At 30.8% G+C, this 20,780-nt stretch overlaps 1 protein-coding gene across 3 annotated transcripts in view; it reads right to left on the reverse strand.

Moving 5' to 3' along the window:
* The window catches only part of srgap2 (SLIT-ROBO Rho GTPase activating protein 2), a 183,590-nt gene that overhangs the window by 37,283 nt on the left and 125,527 nt on the right, over positions 1-20,780 (reverse strand). For all 3 annotated transcript variants that reach the window (XM_056468435.1, XM_056468433.1, XM_056468434.1), the window contains 5 exons: positions 15,600-15,815; positions 11,050-11,178; positions 7,936-8,157; positions 4,505-4,606; positions 734-931 (listed from right to left, as the gene is read on the reverse strand). In XM_056468435.1, coding sequence (XP_056324410.1) covers positions 734-931; positions 4,505-4,606; positions 7,936-8,157; positions 11,050-11,178; positions 15,600-15,815 — 867 coding nt within the window. The remainder of the gene's footprint in view (positions 1-733; positions 932-4,504; positions 4,607-7,935; positions 8,158-11,049; positions 11,179-15,599; positions 15,816-20,780) is intronic.

Here is a 20,780-nt window from a genome sequence, read left to right on the forward strand (position 1 = left end):
ATTTACATAGTTTTTGTAGTAGTTTTGTATTTTTGTGCTTCTTTGTAGCTTATATTTATTTAAAAACCAACAAACTAACTAACTAGCTATCTAACTACCTAATTAACTAACTAGTTAGGGGAATTGAACAAAATCTTTTAAAACAATTAATATTTTTTCAATTTAATAAAATCAAAACATAAGACTATAACTATCATTCATATCAATTGTATGTATTATTTTATGTATCATTCTATTAATTTTCTGATACATTCATGCTGACACTAATGTTCCCATGTAACACCAACCTTCTCTGTAAACTTCTATAAAGGTGCCTTTGAGACCAGGGCCTTATTATTTTCCTCCTACTGTATTGTCTTCTGGGTAATTTGTAAAAATCTATCCAGAAAACAACTTTCGCTGCAATGTTATTAGTGGAGAATTACAAAGTAACACAGTTTCATTAGTCTACAAACAAGAGCAGATCAATGGAGGCCGGTCAACAGCACCAGTCTCCTCTAATTGCCTTCTTCTCAGTCAAAGGCTTCTTAAAGATTCTGATAGAGAAGAATAGACATTAAGCTCTATCTCCGACATTCAATCTCTTATCTTCTCCCTTCATCACCCTTCCTCTCCCTTTTCCCTTCATGTCCTTCAATGCCCTCAGATTTACCATCGTCCAATCCACCGCATGTGTTCCTCAACCCAATGACCCCGTATTAAACTGGTTTCTCTGCCACTCAGTCTCATTTACCGTGAAGTAGAACTGTTCGGTCTCCTGCTGGTTGGCTCGTCTCTTGGCCAGGCTGGGTTTGCTCATGAAAGATTCAGACACTGTGGACTTGACCGACTCCATTGAGTTGCTGTGGTGGAAGCAGTCGGTCACATCGAAGTCCTCTATGGTCACCATGTCCTGGATGGTCTGTAAAGTGGCCTCCATGGTCTTTTTAACCTGGAGGAACAGCATAACTATTATAGTTTATATATGTCAGAAATGTTACAACCAAAGTAAGTGATTGATTTAGGAATTCCGGCTTTGGATTGATTCATCAAGCGTTTTAATGTTCTATAAACTGTTCAAATATTATGATAAATTATAGGTTTTCAATGGGACGTTTGGCCAATAATAAATGCTAGAAATGTGAACAAAAGATTGGCACATGCAGTGCATCCGGAAAGTATTCATAGCGCTTCACTTTTTACACTTTTTTTATGTTACAGCCTTATTACAAAATGGATTAAATTAATTTATTTTCTCTAAATTCTACACACAATACCTCATAATGACAATGTGAAAAAAGATTTTTTGAAATTGTTGCAAATTTATTAAAAATAAAAAACCTGAAAAATCACATGTACATCAGTATTCACAGCCTTTGCTCAATACTTTGTTGATGCACATTTGGCAGCAATAACAGCCTCAAGTCTTTTTGACTATGACGCCACAAGCTTGGCACACCTGTCTTTGGGAATTTTTGCCCATTTCTCTTTGCAGTTTCTCTCAGGATCTATCAAGTTGGATGGGAAGCGATGGTGTACAGCCATTTTCAGATCTCTCCAAAGATGTTCAATAGGATTTGAGTCTGGGCTCTGGCTGGGCCACTCAAGGACATTCACTAAGTTGTTGTGAAGCCACTCTATTGATATTTTGGCAGTGTGCTTTATGTCATTGTCCTGCTGGAAGATGAACCATCGCCCCAGTCTGAGGTTAAGAGCACTCTGAAGCAGGTTTTCATTCAGGATGTCTCTGTACATTGCTGTATTCATCTTTCCCTCTATCCTGACTAGTCTTCTAGTTCCTGCTGCTGAAAAACATCTCCACATCATGATGCTACCACCACCATGCTTCACTGTAGGGATGGTATTAGCCTGGTGATGAGCGATGACTGGTTTTCTCCAAACGTAACACCTGGCATTCACTCCAAAGAGTTCAGTTTTAGGTCTTCAGATGCTTTTTGGCAAATTCCAGGAAGGGAGTGGTTTCCGTCTGGCTGAAGCTTAGACAGAGTGATCATCAGGTTATTGATCACCTCCCTGACTAAGGCCCTTCTCCAGCTCTAGGAAGAGTCCTGGTGGTTCCAAACATTTTCCACTTACGGATGATGGAGGCCACTTTGCTCATTGGAACTTTAAGAGCAGCAGAAATTTTTCTGTAACCTTCCCCAGCTTGTGCCTTGAGACAATCCTGTCTTGGAGGTCTACAGACAATTCCTTTGTCTTCATGCTTGGTTTGTGCTTTGACATGCAATGTCAACCCTGGGACCTTATATAGACAGGTGTATGCCTTTTCAGATCATGTTCAATCAACTAAATTTACCACAGGTGAACTCCAATTAAGCTGCTGAAACATATCAAGAATGATAAGCGGAAACAGACTGTACCTGAGCTCAATTTAGAGCTTCACGGCAAAGGCTTTGAATACTTATGTACATATGATTTTTCGTTGAGGCTGGAAGGGCATCCGTTGCATAAAACATATGCTGCATAAGTTGGCAGTTCATTCCGATGTGGCGACCCCAGATTAATAAAGGGACTAAGCCAAAAAGAAAATGAATGAATGAATGGTGATCATAAGCAAGTGGATTTATCGGAAAATTTCATTTTTTCACTTAAACTATGAACGTGTCTACTCTCTAGTATTATCTTTATGCATTTGTTATTGTTTTAAGAATTTTATATATATTTTTTCTAAATTTGTTAACAATTTTCTAAATTATAGGTTTTCTAATTTTTTTTATATTATACGTAGGCAGAAACGTCTATATTTTGGTAGTTTAATATTGTAACAGGAATTCATTATGTTTATTTACACTTTCAATATCTTTTAGTGTGTCATTTTGCTGTTTCAGCATAAACATGTCTGAAAAAATTCACTTCATTCAAAGTGAGCTCTCTCTAACAGTTTTTCAACTCAAATGCCTCGATTTTAGGAGTGCTACATTTTTTTTCTAGGAATATGCATGTCACAATATCCAGAATTTCAATCTTTGAAGTTGTGTTATTGTTGTCGCTATGTCCAAGCGATGCTGTTTCACGGATCTAATATAGTGATACACATGCAATCTCTTTCCCATGGCATTTTTTTGGTATCACTCAAAATGAGATTAAACAGCAGGGTATAATAAATAATCTCTGATCTATTTTGTATGGTGGCTGAGAGAGGTCAAACAAACTACAAGTTAGAAAAAAAAAAACACTAACAAAGATCTTCATCGGTTTGACAATATACACTCAAAAATATTTTTGCTGCTTGTTCAAACTACTTATTTATAATGAGCTGAATCAACACAATTCTTGAGGGTTTTTGTAGGAGAACTTACTTGTTTTATTTTCAATTAACTTAAATATAAAAACAGTTAAGTTAAGTTAATCGATTTGTGTTAAGACAACATGAAGCAATTGTGTGGAACCCTGCATTTTTAACAGTGTACACATGCATGCAAATTCTGAAACGCACTGCAGACCATAACAGAAATGTATCAGGGGACCCCAAAAAGGCATGAACCCAGCTGCTTGTCAGAGATCTGAGAGATGAGGTCTTTTTTTATTTTTATTTTAACATTCTGGTCATACGGTTCCTTTGTCTATTTTTAGCCCCAATAATCTGACAAATTGCACAATGAATGTTAAATGAAACGTTATTTTAATACCATGTTAGCAAGAGTTACTCTCAGAACTAAAATGTTGATGTAGATGTTTTAAAATTAGAAATAGTAAGACTGAATGTGGTAAGACTGATACACTAAATTGATCTTAAAAATCTTTGAAATATTTTGAACACAAGTCAGAAAACCAGTAAAAAAATATTGATCCTATAAATGATATTTTAGAGTAAGAGAGAAAATGGCATAATAGTCTCACATATTGAATTTTGGGCTTTATTGAAATGCTAACATTAACCCATTAAGAATGTTATGTTACTTCCTCAGTCCAAGCACAGCCATTTAAAACACATTAAAGTGACTTATGTGGACGTCTGGACAAAATCAATGGACTTCCTTCTCATTTCCTTTGATGGATTTCAACATAAATGTTTAATTATAAAGTTAAACAGATCCACACCCCTATGGGTAGCTTAAGATTTGATCAAATTAGCCAAAATACTTAAACAAACACTTAAGCACAAGGGATTTATCTGTAATGCTTAAATGTAAATAACACACCTGTATGAAATTCTGTGGAATATACATGTTTTATATACTCAATATTTCCATAAATTTCTATCAATTACATTTTTGCAACTTGTGTGAGAGCATTAGTAGTGAAATATCTTAATCAAATAACTTTGATTCAACTCAATGCTTCGATTTATAAGAGAGAAAAAGGAAATGGATGTGAAAAAAAAGTGTTTAAAGTTTGACAGATGAGAAGCATGTGTACACAACTCTTGAAAGATGACTGCAGATGAATCTTATCAAGTGTATATGCATGCATTTGTATACATTATGTACTGTGTGTAGTTTCGGTACTGTATGAGCCATAAATATTTGCAACTATGCTTAAAAAACACCTATTCATTTGTCACCTCTTCATTCTCTATATTTAGTGTGGACAGACGAGACTGAAGCTGCTGGCATCTCTGGATCAGCTCTCCCTGCACAGGCTGCTGGGCACACAAATGTCCAACCTGATGGAGAATAAAACAACAACAAAAAAACTTGAGATGACAAAGCAGAGAAGTGAAGCAAAACCATGTCCAGCAGTGATCATACAGCTGATGTTCCCATATGCTGTGAAGAGCGGAGTGACCTCTGCTAGCCTCTATCTGCCTGTCTTTCTTTTACGCTTTCTGTCTTTTTTTGCCCCAGACAGCTGGGGAACATCTGGCTCAGTGTGGTCCACCCTTTCCCTGAGGGCCGAACGCTCGACAGGGCACATGTGCATTGGGGAAAACCAGCTGCCCTGTTCATCACACACACATACAAACATCCAGGACCCTGATGCAGAGCTGGGTAAAAACAAAAACAGCAGCGCAAAGTTCAACACAGCAGAAAGCACTGTTGATTTGTTGACACTGTTGATTTATTTCACAAAATTAAAATGTAACCCTTTAGATGAGCTGTTGCATCTAATTTTATTTTATTTTATTTTATGCTTCCTTCAATTTAATTTCAATAATCAAAGTGCTTTGTGTTTTTATTCATACTGTATATTGATGTATTTGTTTATTTGAAAAACCGACACTGTAAAATTGGCGTCAGCTTGAAAGAATCAGGCAAGCAAGCAAAGTGTAATGCACAAAGAAATTTTTCTGCAAATTAAAATAATAAATTTAATAAATATAAATATATAATAAATATAATTTATTTAATAAATTATATATTTTTTAAATAATTGTAAAATTTTATTTAATTTACTTTAATCATTTACATACATTAAATTTAAATCATCCTTAAACAAAAACAAAAAAAAACTTTAAAATAAACAAACAAATAAACATATATTTGAAAGAAATAGTTAGAAAAGAAAAGAAAAGTTAGAAAAACATACAATAATATTTTAAATAAAACATTAAACATATGGAGGACCAGGAGTGCTGGTTAGAAATAAAATAAAGAATCAAATGATCAATTTAATAAATGAAGCATAAAAATATGTAAAAATAATTCACAATTTAAATGGATAACTAATTTATTGTCTATTTATTTATATATTTAAAAAGTAATTTTTAAATGCATTGATTTATTGCGTTATTAAATGACATTTAAAAACACTATTTAAATAAACACATTTAAATGTCTATTTATTTGTCCATTAATTGTTCATTTCAATTGTGATTTGTTTATACACATTTTATTTCTAACCGGCACTCCTGGTCCCCCATATAAACAAACTAATAAACAAGTAAATAAATAAATAAACACATAAATAAATAAATAAACAAACAAACAAACATATTTTAGAGAGAAAGAAATTGAGTTGAAGAAAAAACACAATAACATTTTAAATAAAACATTAAACAAACTAATAAATAAATAAATACATTTTTAGAAAGAAAGAAATACAAGTTAGAGAAAAATACAGTAATATTTTAAATAACATTAAAGAAACAAACAAACAAACAAATAAATTAATACATACATACATACAGTTGAGGTCAGAATTATTAGCGCCCTGCATTATTAGCCCCTACCCCAACCTAACACCCCCCCTTCCGTTTATTTTTTTCCCCAATTTCTACTTACCGGAAAGAAGATTTTTTCAACACATTCCTAAAAATAACAGTTTTAATAACTCGTTTCTAATAACTGATATATTTTATCTTTGCTATGATGACAGTAGATAATATTTGACTAGATATTTTTCAAGACACTTCTATACAGCTTAAAGTGACATTTAAAGGCTTAACTTAAGTTAACTTAGGTTAACTAGGCAGGTTAGGGTAATTAGGCAAGTTATTGTACATTTACATTTAGTCATTTAGCAGACGCTTTTATCCAAAGCGACTTAGAACTATTGTATAACAATAGTTTGTGCTGTAGATTACCGAAAAAAAAATAGCTTAAAGGGGCTAATAATTTTCACCTTAAAATGGCTTTTAAAAAATTAAAACTGCTTTTATTCTAGCCGAAATAAAACAAATAAGACTTTCTCCAGAAGAAAAAATATTATCAGACATACTGTGAAAATTTCCTTGCTCTGTTAAACATCATTTGGGAAATATTTAAAAAAAAAAACAAAAAAAAAACAAAGGGGTGGGGGGGGGAAGGGGGGGCTAATAATTCCGACTTCAACTGTACATAAATAAATAAATAAATAAATAAATAAATAAATAAATAAATAAATACAGTTTAGAAAGAAAAAAAGAAAGAAATAAGAAAGCCAAATAAGCAAGCAGACAACAAGTCAGTATGCAGGCAAGCATACCTGGTATGATATTTTATGATGCGCAATTTCAGTGCATGACTAAATATCTAAATATCAGCAGCAATAATGTTAGCAGTCAAATTGCCAATTAAGATACAACAGAACTGTACAATATCAACATTTATTATTTCAGAGCTACAGCAACAGAGGCCTCTCAGCAGGCACGTCTGTCACTGATTGAGAAACGCTTCATTCCTCTGGAGGTGCCTGGGTTTGTCTGGACATGCAGTGAGACACAGTCTTGCAAGAGTCTCATGTAACAGCAGGAGAGAAAATGTTGATCATTGTGTAACAGCACTGACTGGTATTTTGAAGAGGTTTTTTTTTTGAGATACTGCCAAGATGTTTGATATATTGGAGCAAAAGCATTTGGCATCATTACCGCTGGTAAATCCAGAAACAAAATTAACTAATAGTTATTAGCATACTTCCAAGGTGATTGATTAAACTTAGAATTTAAAACCTTTTGACTACAAAAATGCTGTTTGAATATGCAGTACTTTATTAAATATACACTAATTTGCATACATATAGCAGAATTCTGGACATTGAGTCAGGTTCAAAATTCTCATATAATTGTTTTCATATATTTTTTTTTTTTTTGTGGAATAAGATGTATATAATACAGAAAATTCGGGCCCAAAATGAAGCCTTGAATGTGTAAAACACTTTAGAATATAGAAATTAAGTAATTAGAAATAAATCAATTAATTAATTAATTAATTAATTAATTAAAGACTATAGAAATTATTAAAACTGTGATGTTTAATGTATGTAATGTTATGTAATGTTACTGAAATAGAGATTTGTGGCTTAATGCAGGAGAAAAAGTTCATTTAGAGAAAACTTCTTTTAAAATATGTACTGCAATTATTCTAATTTTATAAAGGAAACATCTAAAAGTTGAAAAAATATAAATAAATAAGCATAAAAACAATATTTTTGCCTTCAGGATTTTGTATATCCGTTGTATCACCTATTACCCACATTGTGGTTCTGCTGTTGGTATATTGTTTGGAGCTTGAACATAATTAGCAGCATTTGAACAGTGCTGAGTCATCATAAGCAGTCATAATCACGCCAACTGACCATGTCGCCCATGTGAGACTGGAAATCGAAGCGCATCGGAGGACAGAAGACATTGTTGTAGGTCTCCATGAGCCGCTGTTTGTCTGAGTTGGCCTCCAGGTTTTCTGCTGCGTTCTCAATGGTTTCCAGACCCCCGTGTTTGGACGTCTCCACGTTAAACTCAGCCGAGAGGTAGGTACGCAGTGCACGGTTCAGGCTGGCATGGTAGCCCAGATCACAGCACTGAGAAAAGAGAGGGAAAAGGAAAACAAAAGCATTTTTTGTATTTCAAGTGGTTTAAGAAGATTTAGAGTTTAAATAGAGTTAAAATTTAAAGTAAATTACTACATCGTTTTCATCCACATATTATTATTATTATTATTATTATTATTATTATTATTATTATTAAATAATAATTAGTGCAAATTAAAATGAAACATTATAATTAATGACATAATAGTACTGTTAATTATTTTATTATTATTATTATTATTATTATTATTATTATTATTAAATAATAATTAGTGCAAATTAAAATGAAACATTATAATTAATGACATAATAGTACTGTTAATTATTTTATTATTATTATTATTATTATTATTATTATTATTATTATTATTATTATTAAATAATAATTAGTGCAAATTAAAATGAAACATTATATTTAATGACATAATAGTACTGTTAATTATTATTATTATCATTATTATTATTATTATTATTATTATTATTAAATAATAATTAGTGCAAATTAAAATGAAACATTATAATTAATGACATAATAGTACTGTTAATTATTTTATTATTATTATTATTATTATTATTATTATTATTATTATTATTAAATAATAATTAGTGCAAATTAAAATGAAACATTATAATTAATGACATAATAGTACTGTTAATTATTATTATTATCATTATTATTATTATTATTATTATTATTATTAAATAATAATTAGTGCAAATTAAAATGAAACATTATAATTAATAACATAATAGTACTGTTAATTATTTTATTATTATTATTATTATTATTATTATTATTAAATAATAATTAGTGCAAATTAAAATAAAACATTATAATTAATGACATAATAGTACTGTTAATTATTTTATTATTATTATTAAATAATAATTAGTGCAAATTAAAATGAAACATTATATTTAATGACATAATAGTACTGTTAATTATTTTATTATTATTATTATTATTATTATTAAATAATAATTAGTGCAAATTAAAATAAAACATTATAATTAATGACATAATAGTACTGTTAATTATTTTATTATTATTATTAAATAATAATTAGTGCAAATTAAAATGAAACATTATATTTAATGACATAATAGTACTGTTAATTATTTTATTATTATTATTATTATTTTTATTATTATTATTATTATTATTAAATAATAATTAGTGCAAATTAAAATGAAACATTATAATTAATAACATAATAGTACTGTTAATTATTTTATTATTATTATTATTATTATTATTATTATTATTATTATTATTATTAATAAATAATAATTAGTGCAAATTAAAATAAAACATTATAATTAATAACATAATAGTACTGTTAATTATTTTATTATTATTATTATTATTATTATTATTATTAAATAATAATTAGTGCAAATTAAAATAAAACATTATAATTAAGGACATAATAGTACTGGTAATTATTTTATTATTATTATTATTATTATTATTATTATTATTATTATTATTATTAAATAATAATTAGTGCAAATTAAAATGAAACATTATAATTAATAACATAATAGTACTGTTAATTATTTTATTATTATTATTATTATTATTATTATTAATATTAATATTAGTATTAATATTAATATTATTACTAATATTATATAAAGGAATTTTATTAGCACCAATCAAAATGTAACATTCTAATAACAGTAATAATATAATAGTAGTAACATTTATTATTATTATTATTATTATTATTATTATTATTATTATTATTAATTTATTCTTATTAATTTCTTTCGGCTTAGTCTCTATTTCTGAGGTCGCCACAGAGGAATGACCCGCCAACTATTGTTATATGTTTTACACAGCGAATGCACCTAATTAGTATTATTACTATTATTATTATTATTATTATTATTATTATTATTATTATTATTATTATTTCAATACTGTTACACACGTGATATTTAACATTACAAGTTCAATTATGTTAAATCAAAATAAAACAATAAAAAAGAAAATAAATGCAAAGTTACCATTTCACAAATAATGATAATTGAATTATTGTTATTATTATTATTATTATTATTATTTTTTTTTTTATTAAATGGCCACAAAATCATTTGTTTCAAATGAGACACTGCTCAGACTGAAACTATAATTCACAGAAGTTCACTCAAAAAGAGGACAGTGTTGTGTGGGCCCCTCCGTGACCCATCTAAGGCTAATTTGAGGAGGACTTTGTGGGTATTTTATTGAGACTCTGATGCTGATACAGTGGGACAAGCGGGTCCTCTAGCGGAGCTCACATTGGGGAATCTACAGGTCAGGGTCACACTTGAAGAAAGAAGCCTGATGAGGCAGAACACACTGTCAGAGGCCATTACTGCGCTGCGGTACACTCTGAACACGGGCACATTCAGGCCATTCCATTTAAAACACCCTTTTAAGGCTGCAGAGAACTGGACTTAATCAAGTGCAGGGTGAGAAAGTTTGCTAATTATATTAAACAGTAAGCATAATTTTCTTAATGCTTTTGATGCATATTGATGATACAACATAATGCTTCTGTATTTATTAAATGACTTGTTAAGAAATGTATAATTTTTTTGTAGATTTTCATATTAATTTCTTGTGCATTCTAATGTACAGTATTTTAAGAAATATAACATTTGTTAGAATTGTTTGGAAAAAGAACCTAAAATGGAGATGAATTAATTATTTACAGTAATTCATTTTTATTTAAATAATGCACAATTATACATGAATGTTATTTTAATTTTATTTTAAACATGACAAAAGCATTAAAGAGGAATATAAGCGGTGTAGCTCAAAAAAAAGTTTTGCATTATTTTTTAACAGAAGACTAGAGACACAAACAACTGATGTCAAAGAGGTGAACTTACATCGATGAGGTCAGACAGATCATGGATGTAGTATTTGAAGACGCAGCTGTTTGTGGCCTCCAGAGCCAGAAGATACTCATTCCTGGCCTTGATGGCTTTCAGCTTGTTCTCAGTGTATTTGGCCTGCCGCTGAGAATAGAAAGTAAAACCATGATGAGACAAACAATTGAAAGATAATGAGGTAAGTCAAATCAAATACAGGTGGTCTCGACCCCTAAAAAGAACCAAATGCATCATAAAAGTAGTCATAAATGACTTAAGCACCAAAGTAGTGAAATAATATGATAGCATCAGGAAGTCCAACCCTGGTGATCACATTTATTTAATGGACATTAAAACTATTTAACTAATTAATTGTTAAATTATATTCAATTAAAAATATAGTTTTAAATGAAATGAAATAAGATTTTTTTCTACTAAATACAATGAAATAAATTACAACTAAATTTTAATTTTAATATTAAATTTTAATAAATTAAAAAATGTTTAATTATAATTTATTTTATTTAATTTTTATTATAAAAATATTTTTTTATGTACCTAAAAATCTATTCAATTTAATTGAATAAATAAAAATTCAATTAAATTGAATAGATTTTTAGGTACATAAAATTTTTTATTTTTTAATAAAAATAAAATTAAATAAATTATAATTAAAAAATGTTTTTTTAAATAACCAAAAAAAATAAATAAATAAATAAATAAATAAATAAATAAATAAATAAATAAATAAATAAAATAAAATAAAATAAAATAAAATAAAATAAAATAAAATAAAAGACCCCTGTTAGTCACTCTTCCACATTTAATAAAATGCAAGTTGAATTCTGGTAATAACATTGGTTCACTATCAAACATGTGTAAAAAATAATTCTGTGTGAAACCTGTGTACATGATGGACAAAACCTTGTTTAACTGTTACTAATATGCCAATGTCGAAGCAGCCACCACAAACTCCAGTACATTTGCATCTGTACTGTACATGTGTACACATAGAGGATCTGCTGTTGGTCTTGTGGAAACAGAAGTGGCCCTGGAACAACCTAGTGATGATCCCATCAATCATTCTGTAAGCGTGTGCTACTGGACAGAGATGATAGCCAGAAGAGTTCAGACGAACAAAGCCATGGATTGACAACAATATCAGGCCTAGACATGCTAATGCCTGACCTCTGACCTCATGTCGTCTCATTACATCATCAAGTGACATTCAGCAACACAGTATACGCAGTCATGGAGGAGAGGTTCATTTTGAGTGCCGTTTGGTGTTCAGGATTACCGTATCCAATTGGACATTTCTGGAATTTGTGGCCTGGAAACTCGAGAACATGAGATCACTACTATAAATCTGCAAACATATCAAGGCTTGACTAAAAGAGTTTATTTTGTTAAAAAGCCCAGCTGAATATATGTTGATTGTACATTGTATGCTTTGTGATAGACCAATTATATATTACTATTACCATTTATATTTATATTCCATGCCTGGAATTTTTTTAATGAATATGGTTAAATTAAATTAAATTAAATATTAACCTAAAAATAAAATGAAATAAAATAGAAAAAAATAAAACAAAATTAAATTAAATTAAAAAGTAGAAATAAAATAAATAAAAAATAATAAAAATAAAAAATAAAAATAAAATAAAATAAAATAAAATAAAATTAAATATTAACTTAAAAATAAAATAAAATAAAATAGAACAAAATAAAACAAAAATAAACTAAATTAAGTTAAATTAAAAAGTAGAAATAAAATAAAAATAAAAATAAAAATAAAAATAAAATTAAATTAAATTAAATTAAATTAAATTAAATTAAATTAAATTAAATTAAATTAAATTAAATTAAATTAAATTAAATTAAATTAAATTAAATTTTGTTTGTCATCCATTTTATTTAGTTATTTTCTAAACATTAAATGATAGTTCGCATAGCTTTCCTCCGGGTGCTCCGGCTTCCCCCACAGTCCAAAGACATGTGGTACAGGTGAATTGGGAAGGCTAAATTGTCCGTAGTGTATGAGTGTGAGTGAGTGTGTATGGATGTTTCCCAGAGAAGGGTTGTGGCTGGAAGGGCATCCGCTGCATAAAACATGAGCTGGATAAGTTGGCGGTTCATTCCGCTGTGGCGACTCCGGATTAATAAAGGGACTAAGCCGAAAAGAAAATGAATAAATGACAATAGTTACGTTGTATCAATTGAATTGAATTGAATTTGTTTTTGTTTTTTTTGGACATTGAATCTAATATTAGTCAATTTGGTCAGTTACTTTTTTATTTATTGATTTCTATTTTTTTGTATTTTTGTTCAATTTAAATATTTCAAATGATGTTTTTTAATTAACAGATCTTAAAACCATACATTGCTGGTCACATAGTTCCTTCTTTAATTAATTTATTATTTATTATCTTCATTTGACCACAGAATGTGGTGACTGATCATTCAGAATAACGCATTCCAGAGAGCCATGTCATGAGTACAGACTTATTTATCCGTGATCAGCAAGGTTTGTGTTTCTTTTGTGTGTTATAAACAAAATAACCACCATCAACAGGTCATTAACTCTGTCCAGGATCAGGTTAAGGACCCTCATCCCCATCTGGCAGTGACGGTATTCTCTGCATCGCTCACCACCTCATTGCTCTCGGTGCTCTCCGTCTCTCAACTCCCACTCCATCACCTTTCCAATTCCCTGAATCTCCCTCCATCTGTTCATTCTTCTCCTGCCCACGTTCACCTTTTCTCCACATTCTCTGTTTCAACTGTCCAAGAGGGCCTATTTCTCCATCCATTAAAGCGATACTTCACCCAAAGATCTAAATGATGTCATAATATACTCACCCTTAAAGAAACACTTTACTTTTTTAGGAAATAGGCTCATTTTACAAGTTCCCTAGAGTTTTGAATCCTTTCAGCCAATCTCCTGGTCTGGGGGAGCACTTTTAGCTTAGCTTAGCTTAGCATAAATCATTGAATTGGATTAGACCAACAGCATTTCACTCAAAGGCGCATTGATATTACACAGTGTTGTTACCTAGTCACCTAGCTAGGGACTATTTCAGGTGCTGTGTGTAATTTCAATGCACCTGCTGCAGTCATGGTACAGCTGAAAAATTCCTTGATTATTACGCCACAGTAGTGCTGTGTTCACACCAGACGCGGAACGCATGAATAAATCGCACTATATGAGTGTAAATAGACACGTTTTGAGTTTACTCGCTTCATTTGTGCATCAAATTCGCTTAATTTGTGCATCAAATTCACTTCACAACAGATGTGAATTTGTCTGCCGGGTGACTCTAGCTTTGTTGCTAAATGGCTAACATGAATTTTATTGAGAGAGTAGCTGTGTTTATAAAGGCTGATAAACAGTGTATATTCATTCAGCGCCGTGTTTGCGGTTTGAGTCTATTACGTCCATTCAGAGGTGCACCCAGCTCTATGAGTTCATCAACTCCTCCAGAAATTATACCTGGATGATGGAGGCTTTCAGCAGTACTTTCGACTGAGCCAAGCCCAGTTTGATGAACTGTTGTCTGGTGTCGGCAAGAGGATTTCCCCTCGGGACACCAGCAACAGGCGCTATGTCATAATCACGCCCCTACAAGAGAAAGTTCCTCATTGGTCAACACGGTGCAAATGTCCACTGAAGTTCTAACTCGATCGTCAAACGCACAAAAAGCTCTACTCGCGGCCCTTCATTTGCGTGAATCACGTCATTCGCGCCGATTTATTCATGCAAATCACGCCGCAAGATGTCTATTTGCATCTTTGCATTGACATAACATGTAAATCACTCAACGCTTGACACTTTATCGCCGTCTGAGGTGAATGCATTATAACAGTATAGTTCCTAGCTAAATTAGCAAGAAAACGTTTCATTTTCTGTAAGTCTTAGTACACAATGTAACAACAGAAAAGTCAAGCTTCAAATAAGAAAATTATTGAAACTCATTTTTGATCGAGATGATAATAGTCTAATCCGATTCAAAGATCTATGTTAAGCTAAGCTAAAAATGCACCCGCCAGACCCAGAAAATCCCCTGAATGGATTCAAAAAATGTAAATTTGACTTATAAAATGAGCATTTTCCCAAAAAAGTGGAGTGCTCCTTTACTTGTTCCAAACTTGTTTTGCTTTTAAAAAACCTGTAACCATTGACATATTTACCAGGAAAAATACTATGCAAGTCAATTGGTTTCCAACATTCTTCTAAGTATCTCCTTCCTGTTCACCAGAAGAAAAACTTGAAAAGTTTAAAACAAGTGCAGCGTGAATGAATAATGACCATTTTGTTCACCTCATCAACAGTAACTTTTGTATTGAGATGAACTGGATTTTTTAAAAATATCTAGAACTTCTGCTACTATTCTGCAGCCTGATAAATACAGTACATTGAATATGTTCCAAACTGACCGAATCTTCTTATCTGACTTCTATTGTTTGCCTGTTCAGTTGTCTAAAGTATCTTTTGATACAATCAATGTTATATGAAGCGCCATAGAAATAAATGTGGCTTGACCAGAGCCAGTGATGTGGCTGCTCACCTTCTCCTTCATCTTCTCAATCTTTTTGACGGAGCTGCGGCGCACGTGTTTATCCTCGATCTTGATGTTGGTGAGAGAGTCAGGTGAGCGAGGGGTCTGTCTATCTTCATGCCGGACGCTGCGGCTCATCTGTTTCTCCTCCTGCTTCTCCGCCTCCTTCAGCTTGCTCTCTGCGTTGATGCTATCCATGTTGTACATGTGATAAGTCTTCATCACCTGTGCAGTAAAGAACAGGAGTTTAAGGGACAGATTAAGCAAATTATCATGAGCTAGTTTTGCAATCCCATAAAAGTGTAAATGAGAATTGGAAGTTCTGAGTAATATACTGACAATGTGAAAATTGAAGGATTAGTTCATATTCTGCCATGAAACTCTATGCACACGCAGGTTGATAGGTCACCTAATCTGCTCCTGCATCATTAACTAGATGGCGCAGGGGATTGATTGCTGTCACCTTGGCAGCCAATGAGCTTGCTCCTTATCAGTTTAAATGCTCTCCGTCATTTTACGCTGTTAAGCTGTATCCTGTTTTCAGAGACCCTCCGCCACCCCAGCTCCACCTGTATTTAGATCTGCTACGGGGGTTACATACATATAATGTTTGCAGCAGCAGCGTGTTGAATTCTCAGATGGCATGTCTGTGTAAGGATATACTGGCAGTAGTACTCTGCCCTAGTAATCAAAGCTACAGCTACAGCGTAGCAGATCTATACCACCAAGACCAAATACATCAACATTGCCATATACATATTCATTACCATACTAAATCCAGAGAGTGTTCATGACAGAAGTATATTTGGTACAATATTTGGTTATCTATAACTGTACACACAGTACACATGTAATTACAAACTCACTTACTATGTCATTACAAAGTAATTGCATTGCTATTGCATTGTAAATACTTCCAAGATAATATTTATGAACTTAAATGTTTCTTTGTATATTTCATGTACAGAATTTATTTATTTTAAATGTAATTGCTGTTATTACATTGTAAATACATTGTTATAGACTTGTAATTACATTGTTATAACTATGTAACTACATTGTAATTACATTGTAATTACAATGTTACAACAAAGTAATTACATAGTAGTTACATAGTTATAACAATGTAATAACATTTTAATTGAATTGTTATAACATTGTGATTACATTGTTATAGCGATGAAACAAATTGTAATTACTACATTGCTGAGACATTGTTATAACATTGATATTACATTGTTATATCATTGTAATTGCATTGTTATAACATTGTAATGACACCTATGATACTCTTGTAAATGTGTTTTTGTATATTTCACTTACAGTACAAACTTTTATTTTGGATTTAATGACATAGTAATTACATTGTTATAACATTCTATTTACATCTGAGATGTATTATGCAACTATAAACGTTTATCTTGTGTGCAAGTACTGTGTCACTACATTGAAATTACTATGTCTTACATTGTGATTACATTGTAGTTACAGTACATCCAAGATAATATTCATAAATGTAAATGTTTCTTTGTATATTGCATGTACACTATTTGGTTTTTTATAGTTGTATACATAAATATACCAGTACACATGTAATTACAAACTTTATCTTGTGTGAAATTACTATGTAGTTACATTGTAATTACATTGTAGTCACATCCAAGATAATGTTTATAAAAGTATGTTTCTTTGTATATTGCATGTATAGTATTTGGTTATTTATAGTTTTATACATAAATATACACAGTACACGTCATTATAAATATTTCTTTGTATATTTAATGTACAGTATGTGTATTTATATTTAAATATATACGTACATATGTAATTACAAACTTTTAATTTTGGATACAATTACTGTGTCATTACATTATATTTACTATGTAATAACACCTATGACAGTATTGTTAATGTTTTTTTGTATATTCCATGTACAGTATTTTTGTATTACAGTTATATACATATACACAGTACGCATGTGATATGTAATTATAGACTTTTATCTTGGATGTAATTACTATGTTGTTACATTGTAATTACATCCAAGATTTATAAGCATGTTTGTATATTTCATGTACAGTGTGTATTTATAGTTATATACTTAAATATGTACAGTACACATGTATGTAATATGTAGTTACAAACTTTATTCTCGATTTATAAACATGTTTGTACGTGTGTGCAATTACTGTGTTGTTACAATGAAATTACATACGTCTTTACATGGTAATTACGTTGCAAATAAATTGTAGTAACATCCAAGAAAATATTTATAAATGTATGTTTCTTTGTATATTTCATGTACTGTATTTGTGTATTTATAGTTATTTACATAAATGTACACAATGCACATGTAATGTAATTACAAACTATTATCTTGAATGTACTTACATTGCTATTACATTGCAATTACATCCCAGATAATATTTATCAATGTGTATCTTTGTATACTTCATGTACAGTGCGTTTTATAGTTTATACTTAAATGTACACAGAACACATGAATGTAATATGTAGTTACAAACTTTTATCTCGAATGTAACTACTGTCGTTACATTGTATTTACAATGTCATTACTACAGCAAATATTTATAAACTTAAGTTTCTTTACATATTTTATGTACAATATTTGTATGTTTATATGTAACTATATGCAGTATATATGTAATTACAAACTTTTATTTTGGATATAATTAATATGTAAAAACATTGTAATTACATTGATATTACAACAAGTACTGTATTTGTGTATTTATACGTAAATATACAAAGTACATATGTAATTACAAACTTTCAGTTTGGATGTAATAACATTGTAACTACATCTGATATGTAATATGTAATTACAAACTTTTGTTTTGTGTGCCGTTACTGCACTGTAATTACACCCAAGATAATATTTATAAACTTAAATGTTTCTTTTTATATCTCATGTACAGCATTTGTGCATTTATGCGTAAATATATGCAGAAGATTTGTATTTACACAGTTGTCTTGTGTGCAATAACTGTGCCATTACATGGTACTTACTATGTCATTACATTGCAAATTCATTGTAGTTACATCCAAAATAATATTCATAAATGTAAATGTTTCCTTGTATGTTTCATTTACAGTATTTGTGTATTTATACGTAAATATACGCAGTACATATGTAATTACAAACTGTTAATTTGGATATAATTACTATGTAATGACACTGTAATTATATTGTTATATTATTGTAATTTCTACATTGTAATAACATTGTAATGACACCTATGATAGTCTTGTAAATGTGTTTATGTATATTTCATACAAACTTTTATTTTGAATGTAATGATATAGTAATTACATTGTTATAACATTCCATTTACATCTGAGATGTAATATGTAAATACAAACTTTTATCTTGTGTGCAAGTACTGTGTCATTACATTGTAACTACATTGTAGTTACATCCAAGATAATAATCACAAATGTAAATGTTTCTTTGTATATTGCATGTACACTATTTGGTTAGATATAGTTGTATACATAAATATACACAGTACAGATGTAATTACAAACTTTTATTTTGTGTACAATTACTGTGTTGCTACATTGATTTTACATTGTTATTACATCCAAGATAATATTTATAACCGTATGTTTATTTGTGTATTTCAAGTACAGTATTTGTGGATTTTTATGTAAATATACACAGTACATATGTATTTGCAAACTTTTATTTTGGATGTAATGACATTGTCATTCAATTGTTATAACATAACAACATAACATAAAATATCTTAATTCGTGTTCTAAAATAACCGAAAGTCTCAGGACATTGGAACAACATGAGGGTGAGTAAGTTATGACAGAAAATATTTTTTTGTGTGAACTATCTCTTCAACTATAAGAGCCTATAAACCCACATAACAAGATTTGATCTGTACAAAGAGCAAACCACCTCCATATGAGAAGCTGTTGCCAAAAAGACAACACTAAACTTGATTCAGTACTAAGCAGATGCTAAATTTGGGATTGGGATTGAAGGAAGGATCTCATTCTAAAGTCCTGTTCTTTTGAGAAGAACATCAAAGAGTGATGCCATTCTTGTGCCTCCAATCAAACCCTCTGCCAAGAGCGGAGAGATGATACCAAGCCATCACTCCTCATCTAAGAGAGAGAGAGAGAAACTTAATGGACTCCATTTCCCCTCCATTTACACTGGCTTTCAAAAGGGTGTCAGCCTTCATGATGGACATAATAAATTTAGTAAGCTCTTTGCAATGTCATCATTAATAGGAAACACTTACAAGAGGAATTTGGCAAACACATGTAGGCGGGTCTCAATGGCCCTTTCTTGCTCTTATAAACTGCATAGAAGTGTCAGGCTCTTTTCCAGTTCTTAAAGGAATAGTTCACCCAGGAAAAAAAACAGTCCGGAATGACAAGTAAATGATGACAGAACTTAATTCTGGGTGAACTATTGAACTAGCCACTGTTAAAAACTGTGTAAAAGAAACTTTTTTTTTCCACCAGGCCTAGGAGGTTCCTCTCAGACCCAAAAGGCTGAGATAATCAACATCAGCTTTTCCGTTCATTCCTTCCTTTCTTCATCTAAAGCACAGATGTCGCTAAAAATGGTGCCAGGTTTATTTTCATCATCCTTAACTCTTTAATTAGAGGATTTGCTTGCTTTTTATGGGCTATTGAAATGGCTTACAGTCATTTCCCAGGAGACCATGTGTGGATGTGTATGGGGGGGAATCCAGTCGCCATTCAAGGAAAGCCAATATCATGTGTCCTCCTTCCACCACATTTGAGCTCACCCCACCCTAAAAACCCCAAACTGTTCTTTTATTTCCCACAAAAAAAACAGGGAATACAAAAATATGAGCAAGAGGCATTTCTGATTTAATTTCCTCTCGCAGTAAAAAAAAGAAATCCTGAAATTATTAGGATTATTGTCGCTAATTAAATACATGTACGTCCCATGCAACACATGACATACTAACGTGCACGGCCATTACAGCAGGATAATAACATGACTTGCAATGCACTGAATCATCTTTCCATGCACCACTGCTAATTTTGGCACTGCCAGGGAACATGGGTCTCTGCGGTGGTATGGATGCAGCTATGTTAGGTTTATAAAACAGTAATTATACTACTATTGAAGGTTAAAACTGAGGTTAACTGCTATTACATGGTTTGTTTTGCTAG

Source organism: Danio aesculapii, chromosome 11, assembly GCF_903798145.1.
Source record: "Danio aesculapii chromosome 11, fDanAes4.1, whole genome shotgun sequence".
NCBI lineage: Eukaryota > Metazoa > Chordata > Actinopteri > Cypriniformes > Danionidae > Danio > Danio aesculapii.